This window comes from Zingiber officinale, chromosome 9B, assembly GCF_018446385.1.
Source record: "Zingiber officinale cultivar Zhangliang chromosome 9B, Zo_v1.1, whole genome shotgun sequence".
Taxonomy (NCBI): domain Eukaryota; kingdom Viridiplantae; phylum Streptophyta; class Magnoliopsida; order Zingiberales; family Zingiberaceae; genus Zingiber; species Zingiber officinale.
The window spans coordinates 115,849,599-115,869,208 of record NC_056003.1 but is presented as its reverse complement, the minus strand read 5'-3'; the positions used below and the strand labels follow the sequence as shown (position 1 = coordinate 115,869,208).

The window sequence follows — 19,610 nt, the reverse complement described above, 5'->3', positions numbered from 1 at the left end:
TATTTATACTAATAGATAACATTTTTTTTTATCATAAAAAAATTTGAAATGAATTAAAATCAGACAGAATGCTTGTGAAAAATTATTTCCAAGTAAATACTAACTTTCTAGCAATTAAAAAATTTAATAAGTTAGAACAAATTTAGCAATACAAAATAAATTATTGCCTAGTAGATTAATTAAATATTTTTTTAGAATATTATTTCTTGAAATTTTTATAATTTAACCCCTATGATTACTAAAATGCCAATTAAATCTTTCATAATATCTAATATTTCTTTTTGGAGCTAATGAATTTGAACCTATAGAATCTTTTTCTGATTTTAATTTTCTATTTGTTCATTTAATTTTATATTTCCAGTTATAACTTTATTAAATTCTTTCTTTAAGCATGCATGGTCTTTCTTTCATTTTATATACTTGGTCCTAGTTTTATATAATAATCTACTTAGCAATTTAATAGCTTCATACAATTGGTCAGAAGGTAAGAAACGTAACTCATAGTTTAATACTCTCCTACATCGATGCTCTCTTCTGAAGTAGTTTCATCGTCTTCCTTTTGGTAGCTAGCCATTAGTGCTAGACTGACATATTCTTCTGTCTCAGACTCAAATGAAGACAATTTGCTCCACATCGCTTTGAGGTTCTTGTGCTTTAACTATCTTGACTCTTTGTCTTTTTCTTTTTATTTTGTTTTCAATTTTGGACAATTGTCCTTGATATTCCTTTCTTCTAAGTAAAATGTAAGTTTAGTAGGTTAGGTAGACTTATAGGAGTGTAGCTTGATTCCAAGAGATTGACCCTTAGGTGATAGATTTGGAGGAGGGACCTCCAAGCAAAAGGAAAGCCTAATAGGTCAGGTAGACTTACATATATAGGTTAGGTTGTTTGTTTGTATTTGTATGCTTGTTTTACAGGAATCTAAAGCTTGAAGTAAAATAAAGAGCAGACAAATGCAAATGAGTGAACTAGACTTGACTCGGGTCGAATTGGAACCAAATCGGTTCAATAGACAAACCGGTGATTTGGTAGACCGAATGGGTTCGGTCCAAATTGCTGAGTTATGAAATGCTGACATAGAAGATGATGTGGTAAAAGATATTATTCATCTTTATAATTTGGATGAGGATAATGATAAGTTAGATGATGTGGATAGAGATAAAGCTTCATCTAGATAAGAGTTTATCCAGATAATGATCTAATCCAACTCTATAAAGGATGACGGCTAATCTGGAAGTCCTGAGCGCATCACACTCCTCCTCGAGCTCCTCGGCCGTAAAACTGCACAATATAGCTTTCTGAATGCAAAGATAGTAGTAGTATGAAGAATTGATACCTTGAATGTAAAGTCTTCATCTTCTTTCAAATCTGGTGGACCGGCTAGATGGGTAAATAACATATAATTAAAAATTAACACTTCTCTTACTAACTAACTAGCAATGAAACACCTAATTAAACAGAAATAGAAAGCATAAAAGAAATAAGAGACAGATACTTGCTTACAATGTAGGTGGTTGTTAATATAAGACAATAAAAGCTTAACTAAAATCTTCTTTGTGAAGGTGGAGTAGCCTCTTATAAACTTTGGAAGCTCAAAAGAAAATTAGAAAAATGATTATTGAGTGTTTTATTAACTTAGAGGACAATGCCTATATTTATAGCATACTTGTTGAAATAACAGTTTGTTGATGTGACACTTCCCAGGCGTCTAGAAGCAATCCAAGCGCCTAGACTCGGTTGAGTCGATCCACTTGGCAACGGGTCTCTCTAATGATCCTGGGCTTCCTAGGTGCCTAGAAGGGATCTGGGCACCTGGAGTATGCTAATATGGACTCCGTGCTAATCCACTTTGACAATGGCTCTACTGACATGGTCGCCCATTCAGGGTGCCTGGAATGAATCCATGCGCTTAGAATCCGAGAGCTGGAATAGATCCATGAGTCTAGAATGGTCATCTCAGAAGTTGACCATTCTTCCATCCGCTCGCTTGGGTGATACTCCAACTGTTTAGAGTTGAGCTCATCTGAACTTAACTCTGTCCTTCCCCTCGAGCAAGTTTTCTCCCCGACTTCTCATCCCTTGGGTGCATTGGGTACATCCTTCTCATCCACCAGTGTATGTAAGATCTAGTAGGCTAGCTAGGAGGCGGGTGAATAGCCCACAATTAAGGTTAAAAATTTTTCTTGCTTCTAAACTTAGCAAGGAGAAACACTCGTTCATGTAAATAAAATGAATGTATAAAATTAAAGAAACGAGGCAGAATTTACTTGGTTTGAACCGAAGAGGTTGCTAATCCAAGGTGATGCAGAGCTCCACTAAATGATCTCATTTTGACAAATACGGAGTAGCCTCTTAAAATCGTTGAAAGCGCAGAATGACAAAACATAATTAATGAACTGAAAGTATAAGTATGTTATTTTGAACTTCGAGAACCAGAGCTCTATTTGTAGCTTACTAGTTGCAACTAGTTGTTTACTGACGTGGCACATTCCGAGCTCCTGGACTCGGTCCAAGCGCTTGGACGTGGTCGACTTGATCTACTCTGCAATGACTCTTCATCAATGATTTATCGGTTCTTGGGTGCCTGGACCCGATCTGGGCACCTAGAGTTTGCTGATGTAGACTTTATTCTAATCCTCTTCGACAATAGCTCACTGATGTGGTAGTACATTCTAGGATCTTGGACCTAGTCCGGGCGCTTGGAGTCCGGGCACCTAAACACGGTCATCTCAGAGTTGACCTTGGATGATTCTCCGACCATCCAAAGTTGAGCTCATCTGAGCTCAACTCTAGCCTTCTCCTCGAGTAGTCTTCCTCTCGGTTTCTTGTCCCTCAAAAGTATCGAGCAGGTCCTTTTCGTCTGCCGATGTACTCTTCCATAACTTTTCATCCCTCGGATGCACTGAGCCCGTCGACTCGCTTCCCGTGTCATCTTTCTCGCTCGCTACATCTTCAACTTGACTTCTCGTATTCTTAAGTTTCTACACACTTAGACACAAGGCATCAAACAGCAGAGTCTAACTTAACTCGGTTGATCAAATCAAAACTCACCTAGGATACTTACAATATACTCTTCCGCAGCTCCTCATCCCTCAGATGCACCGAACCCATAAACTCCCTTCTCGTGTCATCCTTCTCGCTTGTTGCGTCTTTCGCTCAACTTCTTACGTTCCTAAGTCCCTTTACACTTAGACACAAGGCATCAAATCTGCATGACCTAACTTAACTCGGTTGACCACATCAAAGCTAACCTAGGGTACTTACAATAACAATATGATTTTGTCTTTTGATTGTTTTACATCCTTGCTATCTTATTCTCTTTTTACTGCTTTAAGGCCACCCAACCTTAACTCTGTAGCACAATCCAAATTCTATTATGTTGCTCATTGGTCGCACAACCTCAGCCTCTATAGCCTAGCCACGACTCTCAGTGCTTCAGCCTACCACGACCTAACTTTAGTTCTTGATCTAGGTTGCTTGACCAAATTATGTTTTCCTACTTAATCGTCATAGCCCTAGCCCTTCATTTATCTATCTTAGTCACAGCCAGACAATCTGACGTCTCTTGCTAAGCATTCAGTTATTCAGCAGCTACATGGCCTTATGTCAATCCTCCAGCTTGGCCACATGACCTCAACTCACAGTCTCAGGCCTAGTCACGTTGCCTTATTTCATTCTCTTAGCTTATCCACATGGTGACTATCATGACCATACAACTTTGTTTTTGTTATTCCACCTAGGTCATAGGACCCCCATTGTGCTATGTTGCTTCATGGCCTCAGGGTCTTAGCTTTATTCCTTAGGCCACACGGTCTCAAGCTAGGTCGCACAACCTAACTCTGTTCCTTAGCATTTAGCAGTTCAGTGGCCGCATGGCCTCAATTCAATTTTTCCTCTTAGCCACATGGCTCTGACGGAGTTATTTTACCGAACAAGCCTGAGTTAGTTAATCAGTCTTTACTACACAGTCTCAGCTCGTTTAATGGCCCCATACATCTCAGCCTCACTGCTTAGTGTTCTCCCAATCTCTCACAGAGCTTGGTTTAATTATTTGGATTGTCTCTACTTTAGCTCCCATCCTCATGGTCTATGGGATTAAGCACCTCTCCCTAGATAGGGAGGGATCAATGTGAGCAATAATATGACATAGAACTGACCTTCTTGGTATTCTTATTTGTTAGAGTGTATACTAAAAGTCTAGATTTTTATAAATATTTATTTTTGAAATAAAAGAATCACATTAGCCAAATGTCTACATTTATATACTAATTATAGTTGTTCAAGTAATTTATATTGTAGATAACATGGTGTGTGGTGTTACACACAGAAGATTATGTTATCAGTTCCTTATAAATTATAAACAGTAGCTCATGACTAAGATGAATAGGAACAAACCATTGGAATAGTCGTAGTGTAATTTAGTTTTAGTTTATCTTGACTATAAAATTACACTAGTACACTATAAGTGTATTGAGATCATTTGAGGTAGCTTCTTTTTGTACTGACTAAATAAAAGAACAAAACCTCTGTTATTATGGAAGTGTGTGCTCTTAATCCTAATATAATAATAAGCACATATACTTAATATTTATTTCTTTAATTTATCAAAGGGTGCGATTTAGTTCGATAAATCAATAGTTCCGATAAGTTGGGAAATAATATTATTTATAGTGTGTGTTGTTGATTATAAAAGAAAACTGTGTCCTAGGAATCTAGGTTGATGATGTCCCCAAGAGGAGCTCATAAGGATTGTCATGTAAACCCTGCAGGTTAATTTAGTTCAACATGACAATGAAGTTGAGTGGTACTACTCTTGGACTAGATATTAATTAAAGTGAGTTGTCAGTAACTCATTTAATTAGTGGACATTCAATATCTTAAACACAGGGAGACTAACACACTCATGATAAGAAAGAGCCCAAAATGTAATTTAGGATTGGTGCGGTAGTTCAATAATAGCTCTTTAGTGGTATGAGTTATTATTGATGAACTTGAGTTGGGTGTTTGGGGTGAACACGGGAAGCTTAAGTTCATCAGGAGACCATAACCAACTCCTCCTCTCGGTCCCTATTGTAGCCTCTTATATATAGCCTTATATTCATCCAAAGCCTAGCCTCTTAGCCCATGCTAGGGGTCAGCCCCTATTCTTGCTTGGAGCCCAAGCAAGGGGCCGACCAAGCCAAGCTTGGTGCTTGAGCTAGGGTCGGCCAAGCCTTGCTTGGTGCCCAAGCAAGGAGCCGACCAAGTGTGAAAAGGGAAGAGGGATTTTATTAAAAAAAAAAACTTTGATAAAATCTTTCCTTTTATGTTTCATCCACATGATTTTAAAATCTTTCCTTTTATAGATTTTCTACAAAGGATTAAAAGATATATTAGATATCTTTCCTTATTTGTAGTTATCTATAATGTGAAAGAAAGATTTTAATTTTTGACAAAACTTTTCTTTTTGTAACCATGATATAAAAGGAGTTTTATTTTTTTCTCTTATCTTTTATAGATATCCATATAAGGATTTAAAATAGAGAGATTTTAATTTATAAAATGTTCCTTTTATAACCAACCACAAAAGGAATTTATAAAAGAGAGATTTTAATTTTTATTTAAAATCTTTCCTTGTTTGGTTTTACAAGAGGTGGCCGACCATTAAGAGGAATTAAAGGAAGTTTTATTTTTGTTATAAAACTTTCCTTTTTTGGATTCACCAAGGAATATAAAAGAGGGGGAGAGGGTGCCTTCATGAGACACACAACCTATTCTATTGTTCCTCTCCTCCATCCTTGGTGGCCGACCCTACCTCTTCTCCTTTTCTTCTTCATTGTGGCCGGCGGCATCTTCTTTTGTGGAGCACTTGGTGGCCAGTAGCTTGGAGGTGAAGAAGTAGAGGAAGGAGACATTGTTTTCTATCATCCCTTGGAGCATTGTGGTGGTGGCCGAAACTTGGAAGCAAGGAGGGCTTTGATGGTTTTCTTCTTGGTAGATCGTCGACCACACGACGTCCAAAAAAAGAAGAGGAATATAATATAAGATCAAGAGGTTGTTGCTTACAAAGAAAGGTATAACTAGTAGTTTTATTCCGCATCATGCTAGTTTTCTTTGTATGGATTTTGAAATACCAAACACAAGAGGCTAATGAATCTAGGATATCGAATTTATGTTTTCCATTCTGTGTTTCTTTTGTTTTTTAAACTTGTGATTCGATTGTTCTTTTTAGTTAAACCTAGGGTTACTATAAGGAAATTAAATATTGAATTTCGTTGAAAGACTTTGTCTAGGAAGTGGTGATTGCTCCCATATCCAAGAAGGCCTAGTGTCTCTCCATGTTTAACCTGGAAGCCGATCTCTGAAATTAATATTTAATTGAATTTGTAACATGGGTGGATTTGGATTAATAATATTAAGCATCGTTTGTGATCCAAGTCTAAACCTCTAAGAACATATAAGTTGAATTTGGAATCAATAATGTTAAGTTCTGTTTACGATTCCAAATTTAATTTCTAAAGAACATAATAGGTTGTTAGGAATGGTTCAGGACTTGTACAAAATTTTTGTACAGGGGAACCAGTACGATATTCCGGATAGCAACCAACAATTTGTATCAGAGCTAGGGTTTGCCTCTGTGTGTTTGGTTTTCAGTTTAATTATGCACATGTCATATATATTTTAGGCAGGATAATAGTAGGATATGTTAACTCTGTGGTTGTAGACTTCAACTATTTTGGCTTAATGTGATTATGTGTGATTTGACCCTTGTACATGTCAAGGGTATTTTATTGTGTGTGCATAATTGTATTTATTAAATACAATAAGAGCTGTATTAGCCCTAGGATTTTATATTTTTTTGTTTGATCTAGACTTCATGTACATTCCCTTGAGGAATATAGGATTGATATATGTAAAATTCTATTTTTGTCACATATCGTATCCTTGCAAGACGTGGTACTATTGGAGCACCAAAGGCACAGCAGAAAAGGAAGCTCGATGGACCCGACGACATGAAACCTAGGGCTGACAGCACACGGAGGACAGTGATAGAAGAAGTTATAATAGTTGGAAAATTAATTTCCATATTTATTACTTTTATTTACTGTGATGTGTGTGTGCATGTGATGTGTACTTGCATGATAAAATCCTCATCTTAAAAAACTAAGTGGGAGAGGGATTAGTAAATAAATTTCACAATCTCCATTACTGGTTTGTAAGTGATGCAACAAACTTGCGTGTTGACTCTGAGTGCCTCCCTCCACAACGGATGAGTTTGTTTGCGGATCACTAGATCAAACTTCTTTTATGGATGGTTATAGGAAATTATTTAGGAGCGTGTGATCTTCTCCAACTGAAGGGGCACAATTCTATTTAATGGACTAAGTATCAAGTAATGGTATGCACTTAGACACATTTAATAGTATACTCCCCAACAGAGTCACTGCTATTATTTATGTGACTAAAGGGATACCAACTATTAATTTTATTTGTCATAAAATTAGGATGACAAGATAATAAAATTAATGGGTAAAATCTCCTCTTGCAAATGTTGAATTTGTATACGTCCACACTAACGTGGCATGCATAATTCACGGTGTTTTGAGGTGTTGGTAAATTTAAATAATATTGTTTGAGGAATCAATATTATTCTAAATTTAGAGTCTTGACTAAAAGTTTATTTTGTGATTCTTAGGATGTCTTTCAACCCACTGACTATTATACTGAAAGAGAACAAACTTACTGGTCTCAATTACATAGATTGGAAAAGAAACCTTGACATTGTTCTTACTACTGAAGGCTATAAGTTTGTACTGTTAGAGGTCTGGCCTAATATGCCTAATAGTGATTCTAGTGAAGAGGAGATTGAGAATCATATGAAATGGGTAAAAATAGATGAGATGGCGTGGTGTTACATTATGGCTTCAATGTCAAATGTGTTGCAACATCAGTATCAGGACTTACCAACTGCTTATGATATGATGAACAATCTCAAGGAACTTTTCGGACACCAGAGTCAGGCTGCTAGGCAAGAGGCAATGAGAAAATTGATGACAACCACTATGTCAGAAGGGACACCCGTAAGAGATCATATCCTAAAGATAATGACTTACTTGAACGAGATACAAATCCTTGGAGCTGAAATCGATGGGGAAACCTAGGTCGATATTATTCTCCAAATGTTACCCAAAAGTTTTGAGCAGTTCCGCCTGAACTATAATATGAATAAGAGGATGTATTCATTGGCAAAACTACTGACAGAACTTCAGGCAGCAGAAGGGTTATTTTGTCATAATTCTTAAATTCACTTTGCTGAAAATATTTCTACTTCTAAGTCGAAAGGCAAGAAGAAGAATAAGAAACAAGCTGGCTCAGTAAAGAAGGTGAATAGATCTCTAGGTACTGGACCGAAAGCTGGAGCAAAGAAGCCGAAAGGCAAGTGCTTTATTTGCAAGTAGATTGGACATTGGAAGGTGGACTATCCTCATAGGAGAGAGAACAATAAAGGTATATCTTATTCTCTAGTAGTTGAAACATGTTTAGCGGTATTATTTACCAGCACCTGGTGTGTAGATACAGGAGCCACTGATCATGTCTGCAATACATTGCAGGGGTTCCAAGAAACTCGGCGACTATTTGAGGGAGAGATAACCGTCTACATGGGAAATGCTACAAAAGTGGCGGCTGTTGCAGTGGTAGACATCTACTTATCATTCGATAGGAATAGAACTTTGGTTTTAAGAAATTATCTTTATGTACTAACTTTTAGAAAGAATTTAATTTCAGTTTCTAAATTGTTTGTGGATGAATATTCTGTTTCTTTTGATGACAAAGTAATTATCAAGAAGAATAGAGTTATTATCTGTTCTGGTACATTAGTAAGCAATTTGTATACTTTAAATCCAATTTCTCCCACAAAGTAGCAAATGGAAATTAATAACACATCTTCTAATTCTAATAAGAGAAATGAACCTTCGGAAATGAACCAAACATATCTTTGGCATCTGAGGCTTGGTCATATTAACTTAAGTAGGATTCAAAAGCTAATAGCCGATGGACTCTTAGGTTCGTTAGTGTTGGAAAACTTTCCAACTTGTGAATCTTGCTTGGAAGGTAAAATGACCAAGAGACCTTTTAAGGCCAAGGGGTATAAAGCCAAAGATGTGTTAGAATTGGTTCATTTTGATTTGTGTGGTCCTATGTCTATCCAGGTAAGAGGTGGTTTCGAATATTTTATCTCTTTCATAGACGACTATTTGAGATATGGATACATTTACTTGATGTGCCGCAAGTCTGAATGCTTTGATAAGTTCAAAGAGTATAAGGCTGATGTGGAGAAACGTCATGGTAAAAGTATCAAGACACTACGGTCTGATCGTGGTGGCGAATACCTCTTTGGAGAGTTTAGGAATTACTTATCAGAGGATGGGATTCAATCCCAATTGTCTGCACCTGGTACACCCCAACAGAATGGTGTGGTAGAACGAAGGAATATGACTCTTATAGAAATGGTTAGATCAATAATGAGTTATTCAGAATTACCAAATTCATTTTGGGGATATGCTCTGGAAATAGCAATGTACATTCTGAATATGGTACTTTCTAAATCAATACCCTCTACTCCCATGGAATTATGGAATGGGCGTAAGCCTAGTCTGAGTTATATTCGGATATGGGGTAGCCCAGCACATGTGCTGAAGGGAGATACTGACAAGTTGGAATCACATACAGAAGTTTGTATGTTTGTGGGATATCCTAAGGAAATGAAAGGTGGTTTGCTTTATAATCCTAAAAATCAGAAGATCATTGTTAGCACCAATGCTCAATTTTTAGAGGAAGATTATGTAATGAACCACAAGCCCATGAGTGAAATTGTTCTAGAAGAAATTTGAGAGGACACGTCTAGTCTAGTACCAACAGTACAAGATGAAATATCACAAGAAACTACAACACGTATCACAAATGATACACAACCACAGACAGTGCCTCGTCGTAGTGGGAGGGTTGTGAGGCATCCTGAAAGATTCATGTTTTTGGGAGAGTCTTCGGACTTGATCCCTGATAAACATGAACCTGATCCCCGGACATATGACGAAACACTCCAAGATAAAGATGCAGTATCTTGACAAAAAGCAATGAATTCAGAAATAGAGTCCATGTACTCTAACAAAGTCTGAGAGCTAGTAGAACCATCAAATAGTGTAAAAGCTATTGGATGTAAGTGGATCTACAAAAGGAAAAAAGGGACAGACGGGAAGGTGGAAACCTTCAAAGAAAGGCTTGTTGCGAAGGGGTATACTCAGAAAGAGGGTATCGATTATGAGGAAACCTTTTTATCGGTAGTCATTCTTAAGTTTATCCGGATACTCTTATCTATTGTCGCTCATATGGATTATGAGGTTTGGCAATTGGATGTCAAGATAGTTTTCCTTAACGGAAGTCTTGAAGAAAACATTCATATGAAGCAACCAGAGGGGTTCGTTGAAAAAGGAAAAGAGCATCTAGTGTGCAAGCTAAATCGATCCATTTATGGACTGAAGCAAGCTTCAAGATCTTGGAACATCCGATTTAATGAAGTAATCAAGTCGTATGAATTTATTCAGTGTCCGGATGAGTCTTGTGTATACAAGAAGTGTGATGGAAACGTGGTAGTATTTCTTGTATTATACGTAGATGACATTTTGTTAGTTGGAAACAATATCAAAGTGTTGTCGGAAGTAAGGGTACAATTGTCCTTGCTCGTTTTAGCATGCAAGACTCCAAGAAAGGTTTTCTACCTTTTAGACATGGAGTAGCTTTATCTAAAGAGATATCTCCAAAGACATTAAAGGAGATGAGGACATGAAGACAGTTCCTTATGCTTCGGCTGTCGGAAGCCTAATGTACGCTATGCTGTATACGAGACCGGATATCTGTTTTGCCGTGAGCATGGTTAGCAGATATCAAAATAACCCTGGATAAGGACATTGGACTGCTGTAAAGCATATATTAAAGTACCTGAGAAGGACTAGAGATTATATACTATTTTACCAGTCAGATGATTTGCTCCCTATGAGTTACACGGATTCTGACTTCCAATCAGATAGGGACAATAGTAAGTCTACATCAGGCTATATATTTAATTTAGGAGGTGGAGCCATTTCATGGAGGAGTGTTAAGCAAAAATGCGTTTTAGACTCAACCATGGAAGCTGAGTATGTGGCAGCCTTTGAGGCAGCTAAAGAAGTTGTATCGCTCAGGAACTTCTTGATGGACTTAGATGTGATTCCTGGTTTGCCCAAAATCATCACAATTTATTGTGATAATAGCGGTGTAATAGCAAACTCGAAGGAACCACGAGCCCATAAGGAGAGTAAACACATAGAGCACAAGTACCACCTGATACGAGACATCGTGAATCGAGGAGAAGTTGTTGTCGCCAAGATTGTATCAACAGATAACCTGGCAGATCCTTTAACTAAGGCCCTTCCGGCGAAAGCTTTTGATCGGCATGTTGAAGAAATGAGAATAAGATGTATGGCAGCATTTATGACATCATAGTCTTTTAGTATAAGTGAGAGATTGTTAGAGTGTATACTAAAAGCCTATCTTTTTGTAAACATTTATTTTTGAAATAAAAGAATCACATTGGTCAAATGTCTACATTTATATGCTAAGTGTAGTTGTTCAAGTAATTTATATTGTAGATAACATGGTGTGTGATGTCACACATAGAAGATCATGTTATCAGTTCCTTATAAATTATAAACAGTAGCTCACGACTAAGATGAATAGGAACAAATCATTGGAATAGTCATAGTGTAATTTGGTATTAGTTTATCTTGACTATAAAATTACACTAGTACACTATAAGTGTATTGAGCAGGACCATTTGAGGTAACTTCTTTTTGTACTGACTAAATAAAAGAACAAGACCTCTGTTATTATGGAAGTGTGTACTCTTTATCCTAATATAATAACAAGCACATATACTTAATATTTATTTCTTTAATTTATCAAAGGGTGTGATTTAGTTCGATAAATCAATAGGCCTGATAAGTTGAGAAAAATATTATTTATAGTGTGTGTTGTTGATTATAGAAGGAAACTGTGCCCTAGGAATATAGGTTGATGATGTCCCCAAGAGGAGCTCATAAGGATTGCCATGTAAACCCTGCAGGTCGACTTAGTTCGACATGACAATGAAGTTGAGTGGTACAACTCTTGGAACTAGATATTAATTAAAGTGAGTTGCCAGTAACCCATTTAATTAGTGGGCATTCGATATCTTGAACACAGGAAGACTAATACACTCATGATAAGAAGCCCAAAATGTAATTTGGGATTGATGCGGTAATTCAATAATAGCTCTTTAGTGGTATGAGTTATTATTGATGAATTTGAGTTGTGTCTTTGGGGTGAATACGGGAAGCTCAAGTTCATCGGGAGACCATAACCAATTCCTCCTCTCGGTCTCTATTGTAGCCTCTTATATATAGCCTTATATCCACCCAAAGCCTAGCCTCTTGCCCATGCTAGGGGTCGGCCCCTATCCTTGCTTGGAGCCCAAGCAAGGGGCCGACCAAGCCAAGCTTGGTGCTTGAGCTAGGTCCGACCAAGCCTTGCTTGGTGCCCAAGCAAGGGGCCAACCATGTGTGAAAAGGGAAGAGGGATTTTATTAAAAATAAAATTTTGATAAAATCTTTCCTTTTATGTTTCATCCACATGGTTTTAAAAGAGAGTTTTAAATTTTAAAATCTTTCCTTTTATAGATTTTCTACAAAGGATTAAAAGATATATTAGATATCTTTCCTTATTTGTAGTTATCTATAATGTGAAAGAAAGATTTTAATTTTTGACAAAACTTTTCTTTTTGTAACCATGATATAAAAGGAGTTTTATTTTTATCTCTTATCTTTTATAGATATCCATATAAGGATTTAAAAGAGAGAGATTTTAATTTATAAAACGTTCCTTTTATAGCCAACCACAAAAGGGATTTATAAAAGAGAGATTTTAATTTTTGTTTAAAATATTTCCTTGTTTGGTTTTACAAGAGGTGGCTGACCATTAAGAGGAATTAAAGGAAGTTTTATTTTTGTTATAAAACTTTCTTTTTTTGGATTCACCAAGGAATATAAAAGAGGGGGAGAGGGTGCCTTCATGAGACACACAACCTATTCTATTGTTCCTCTCCTCCATCCTTGGTAGCCGACCCTACCTCTTCTCCTTCTCTTCTTCATTGTGGCCGGCAGCATCTTATTTTGTGGAACACTTGGTGGCCAGTAGCTTGGAGGTGAAGAAGTAGAGGAAGGAGACATTGTTTTCTAGAATCCCTTGGAGCATTGTGGTGGTGGCCGAAACTTGGAAGCAAGGAGGGCTTTGATGGTTTTCTTCTTGGTAGATCATCGCCCACACGACGTCAAAAAAAAAAAGAAAGAGGAATACAATAGAAGATCAAGAGGTTGTTGCTTACAAAGAAAAGATATAACTAGTAGTTTTATTCCGCATCATACTAGTTTTCTTTGTATGGATTTTGAAATACCAAACACAAGAGGCTAATGAATCTAGGCTATCGAATTTATGTTTTCGATTATGTGTTTCTTTTGTTTTTTGAACTTGTGATTCGATTGTTCTTTTTGGTTAAACCTAGGGTTACTATAAGGAAATTAAATATTGAATTTCGTTAAAAGGCTTTGTCTAGGAAGTGGTGGTTGCTCCTATATCCAAGAAGGCCTAGTATCTCGCCATGTTTAACCTGGAAGCCGATCTCTAAAATTAATATTTAATTGAATTTGTAACATGGGTAGATTTGGATTAATAATGTTAAGCATCGTTTGCTATCCAAGTCTAAACATCTAAGAACAGATAAGTTGAATTTGGAATCAATAATGTTAAGTTCTGTTTGCGATTCCAAATATAATTTCTAAAGAACACAATAGGTTGTTAGGAATGGTTCAGGACTTGTACAATTTTTTTGTACAGGGGAAGCAGTACGATATTCCGGATAGCAACCAACATTATTATCCTCGAGCAGGATGGATCTTCTGGTCTCTTTGGCATTCTTAGGGTTATCTCCGAACCAATTGGACTTTTGGCCATTCAACTATTCGTATATGCCCAGGGATTGAGTTCCTCTCCCTGGTTCGAGCTGATTGGTTTTTGGTCTTCTGGGTATTCTCATTATTACCCCCAAGTGGGATTGGGCTTCTACTTTTCTTAGTATTCTTATTATTATTCTCGTTCAGGATTGATCAGACTTTAGATCTTCTTGGTATTCTTATGTCCTTACAATGGTGGGATCAAGCTCCTCTCCCTAATTGGGATTGATCGAATTTCTAGTCTTCTTAATATTCTTACTTATTCCCATGACCGAGGGATCAAACTTCTCTCCTCGGTCTAGGCTGATTGGACTTATAGTATTCTAGACATTATCCTCGATGTATTTGAAAGAGCCCATTTGACTAAGATAATTTCTCTACCTACAAAGGCAATCAATACTCATTCTCAGTATCCTCCTACCAATTAATCAGACTTGAAGGGAGAACCTATTATGCATCATGGCTAAACTCAACCGAGCCATCTCTCTCTTTTACACCTTTACATGGGTCAACGCCCTCTAAGGGCTCCACTTTCTCCCGACCTCTCCATACTGCTTGATTACAGCAACTCCTAAACATATACTCCAACTATGTCGAGTGGACCTTCTCCGACCACAACCTCCAACAAGTACTGGGATGGTCGTCATCATTGCCCCATACTTAATCGGACTTCATTCGACTCTTCTCCTCAATCCGACTTGCAAGAGGAACATGTGATGGTATCCAGGGTTTCCTGCCCATGTTGACTACCTCTCCATAGCCCAACACGTCTTGAAACCCCTTCTTCCCTAGCCTTACTTATTTGATCCTCATGTAGAGGAATCTATGCTAAGTTAATCCTCTTCGACCCAACTCTTCTATCTAACTTCCACTCCTTAGTTTGACTTGGAAGAGAGACATGCGATGGTATATGGAGTTACTCCCGAGCACCTGACCTCACTTCCTAATTTGTTAGTCTCCTTTCCCGAGCACTGCCAACTCGCCAGTCTTCTTTCTTGAGCGCTCGGAGTTCATCCAACAACGTTCCATTCAGACTTGGAAAAGTCACTAGGGAATTGCACTCCTGAGCACTCAGCGTTCATCTAACTTTGTCCCTTTCGGACTCTGGAAGGTCACTTGGAGTCTATTCTCCGAGCACTTGGCATTCATCTAGCGATTTTCCATTCGAACATAGGAAGCCCAATCGCAGCAACCTACTACTCGGACTCAACCTCGGACAACTCGCTCACACCTAACCAATGACCCAACAACCTTCGAAAACTCAAACAAAATGTGACATATGGCCAACGGCCCGACAGTGTCAGAGGTACAATCCAATGGATGTTATCCCAACTGCCCTACCATCCTTCATGCGACCCGCCTATGGGTGTCATCTCGCTCATGTGGCAACCCACGTGGAGATTTCATTCCGTCCGCTATATAAAGACTAATGGACATAAGCAGGGACGATCCTAATAATTTTTGGGACTGAGTCTACTTTGTTTTTTTTATAAAAAAAGTTCCTAAATTATAATGGGAATTCATATTCTTTTAGTTTCATATTAACCTAAAAATATTTTTGCAACTGTATTTATTGATATCTCTATAATTATTTTTTTAATCTTTAGCTTTTTTTGTTTGAACCCATATATGTGCTTAGGAGGCATGGTTAACCTAAAAATTCAACAAATAATTTAAAGGAATATCTTTTGCTTATGTTAGAATTTTGTGAGGCATTTTTAGTAAGCATATAAATTCATACCTTAAGGGAAGATTTCTTACCATACATTAATGTAATTCCTAGTATTATCATAAAGTAGAGAAAATAACAAAGACTCCATTTAAAAAGCTCACTTTATATTCTTTGGTTGGGTTATGGTCTACAGAATTAATAGAGTCATAAACACTTTTTTTCTTAAATTTAAAATCTCAAAAAACATACCCAAATCTCGTGTTCAGCTATTAAGCAAGTCGAGATATTTACTCCTACTTTTGAAAATAAAATATTCTAAATTAATAATCAAAAGAAGTAAGTGGGAAAAGAAATCGAATCTTTTAACTATTAAAAAATGATTCTACCAATAGGTGTTTTGTCACTTTTTAAGAACGGAAAAGGGGGAAAGAAATGATAAAGAGTTCTTCAATCAGGTCGTAAGAAGTATTAAAGTGCGAGGGATTGTATATTTAGTGAATTTACACTAATATATATAATAGGTTTTTTTCTTTAAAATTATGGGTCCCTAAAACAAATAGGCATGAGTCGGACGTCTCTTTTGCCTTGCACGACCCTCTTGGTAAGTGAAGGTATGATGGATTTTTTTTTCTCACGCATAGAAACTACTCTTCTCCACTTAAGCCTCTCTCCCATTCTCTCATGCGTGGCTTTGACTTGATCATCAGAGGGGGTCATATCAGTTGCAATACATAGACATTACAGAAAAAATATTTGTATAGGAACGATTTTTTTTTTTTTTTTTTTTTGACTTTTAAGAGTGACTTTCAATTATTCCTATATTTTTACCAATGATTTGAAAACTGCTCCTCTTGTCGCTGTCCCTATATCCTATCGAAGCGGTTTTCGTAACCATTGGTAAAAATTAAAAAATCGTTCATATTATACTTTATAGGTATGATTTGAAATCGATTTTACACGTTATATATATAACAACGATTTCAAACCACTTCTATAGCTATATATTCAAGAGGGGTTCAAATCACTTTAAAACTCTTTAAGTGTTAGAATGATTTTAAATCGTTATTACACACCATGGATATCTTCGAATCTAGTCTCCTAAATTAGAACCTAATCTCCTAAGCAACTAGACTACAACTATTAATATTTTTATGTGTTAGTTAATTATTTAATAACTAGTCAATAGTTTCTTTTGTTATATTGTTATTCTTAGTAATTAGGAGAAGATTAAGAGACATATTTATTTATTTATTTATTTATTTATAATCGCTTACTGATAGATAATTTTATATGCTAGTTAATTATTAAATAATTAATTAATAATTTTATTTTACTATATATTTATTTTTAATAAATCCAACAATGTTATGTTTAGTAAATGATTTTGATTATCTATGGGAATATGAGACTAAGATGATCTATGGAAAGGACTTTGGTTCTAGTTGATGCTGGAAAGGAAAAAATTTAGATTAGCTTTACTTGCTATTAGAGGTTAATAAAAGCAAAAATTTAAGAGAAAAAATAGCAAGGTTAATATATTTTTAAAATAATGGTTCTATATAAATAATAATAATATTTAATAATATTCCAATCATAAATAATCTAATATTATTTTTTAATTTTAAAATAAATAATTTTTAATAAATGTCATTATAAAATATTTATAAAAAAAAATATTAAAGTTATATTCTAGTAGTGCGAATTGGAGGATGGATAGAATCGAAAGGTTTTTCAGAGTGAGATTTAGAATTTTGGAGTTGAATAGAGGAAGAAGAAAAGTTTTTGACGTGAGATTTAAGTTCAGAGTTGAATAGAAAAAGAGGAAAGATTTTTGACATGAGATTTAGAATTTCAGAGAAGATAGAGGAAGATGAAGGTGTGGAGGTTGTGTGCGATGCCGGGAATGAAAGTTATCAGTTTAGGAAAAAAATATTAAGGAAAAAATTTTAAAAAAAATACATATAAGAAAAGAAAGAAAATTTATTTATATAAAATTAAAAATTTTCTTTAACAAAAATAAAAATAAGAAAAGAATGGAAACCGATATAAATAAAATGAAGATTTTATAAGTTATTTAAAGGTTAATTTGTTTGACTAATAAATATTTATATTAAATAAATAAATTTAAATTTGAGATGTACAAAATAAAATTATATTAAGTAAATTGTACATTTTAAATGTTATTTTTTTAAAAAAATATTGATCAATTTTAACTTCAATAAGTTTAAAGAATGACTGCTAAAAATGTATTATTTGATAACTGTTATTAGATATTAGAGCAATAGAAATAGTTAGTAGCAGCGTTTAACATAGAACCACTGCTAAATGTACCCAATATTAGTAGTTTCAAGATTGCTTTAATAGTTGAATCATTAAGAGTGGTTTCAACAGTGATTTATTCAAATCGGTGTTAGAACTATTCAACAAGAGCTAGCGGTTGCAAAATCGTTCTAAAAAGGTAAGACATTAGAAATGATTTAGTTCAAACTGTTTCTATTGTTTGATTTTTAAGAATGGTGTTAAAATCGCTCCTAATAAATCATTCCTATACAGATATTTTTTTTTATAGTGGGAGTTAGATGACTCTTTTGCCTCCTAATAGACACGACAAGTATGATGAATTTTTTTTCCCACACGGAGACTACCCTTCTCTACTTAAGCGTGCGCACGCTCTTTCTCTCTCTCTCTCTCTCTCTCTCTCTCTCTCTCTCTCTCTCTCTCAGCCCTAAAGATAAGTCCCATATCTCAGCTTAACTTGATCATTAGAGGGACCACACCAGCTAGAACGCTTGCCCTCACTAATGTGCTTTGCTTCATAGGCACCGGATCTTGGCCAGCTAGGAGACGGCTGTAGCTTCAACTCCAAAGGCATTGGGAGAGGAGAAGCCCGAGCAAGTGAAGAAGAAGGACGCCATCAATTTTTTTTTAAAAAAATAAAAAATACTTTCACATATATACACTTGAAGAATAAGAAAATAATTCCTGCAACTTTTATCGTTTATCTACATCGTGCTAACAATTTTAGATTCGGGACAAAAACCAAATTGGCATTTCAAATGATTGGATTAATTCTTGGATGTTAATACCCAACTATTTCGATCGATAGCAAATCCATCTGCTTTTGGAACTGAATATGTTTGCATTACGTACCTGCAACCGCATGAGCAGATCGGCGCTGTGTTTCTTCTCAAACCGGCTCTTGCGGAAAGCTTCTCGCGCCCTCTCCACCTCCTCGATTTCCTCGGGCGTGCCGAGGCTGGGGTCGAACTCCCACACCTGTCTGCCGACGTGATTGTTGGTCGTGCGCAACCAGGGGCTGCCGCCCTCCGCCACCTTGAGCTTCCACATGTCGGGTGGAAGAAGGAGTTCACCGAAGGGTATCGGAGTGGAAGAAGGTGGGTGTAGAAGCTCTGAAGCTGCCGTGCGCTTCGCTCTTGGCTGGGATGGCGAGCATGTGAAGCTCAAGGACTCTTTATAACTAACGTTAAGTTTCATATTAATACGAAATGTCGAAAAATTGGAGGGGTATAATGACATTATAAAAATAATTCTATATCTCATAATCATAACCAGTATAAATTTTCAAATAAAATAAGAAACGTCCTCATGTTTATCTCGTGCTTAATTAGACTAAGTTTATCAAATAGGCCGATCAAACCGACTGCTCCGGTTCGACCTATCGACGCCGACGATCTCTCCCTCTCACTCATCTTGCCTCTACGTCTTGTGCTTCGTGTTGAACGGCAATGAAGGTCGATCGATCTCCAACTGCCAACGGTGAGGATCTACCATTCAAACACCCAAATAAATAAATAAATAAATAATTTCTTTTCCCTTAGGGATTAATTGTTCCTCCTTTCTCCATGCTTCCTTGATTG

The 19,610-nt window shown here is 36.3% G+C and overlaps 1 protein-coding gene across 1 annotated transcript in view; it reads right to left on the bottom strand.

The window, feature by feature from the left end:
- The window catches only part of LOC122025360 (cycloartenol synthase 2-like), a 35,908-nt gene extending 16,719 nt beyond the window's left edge, over window positions 1–19,189 (bottom strand). The window contains exon 1 of the mRNA XM_042584165.1: window positions 18,883–19,189. Coding sequence (XP_042440099.1) covers window positions 18,883–19,080 — 198 coding nt within the window. The 5' untranslated portion in view covers window positions 19,081–19,189. The remainder of the gene's footprint in view (window positions 1–18,882) is intronic.
- Window positions 19,190–19,610: the final 421 nt, after the last annotated feature.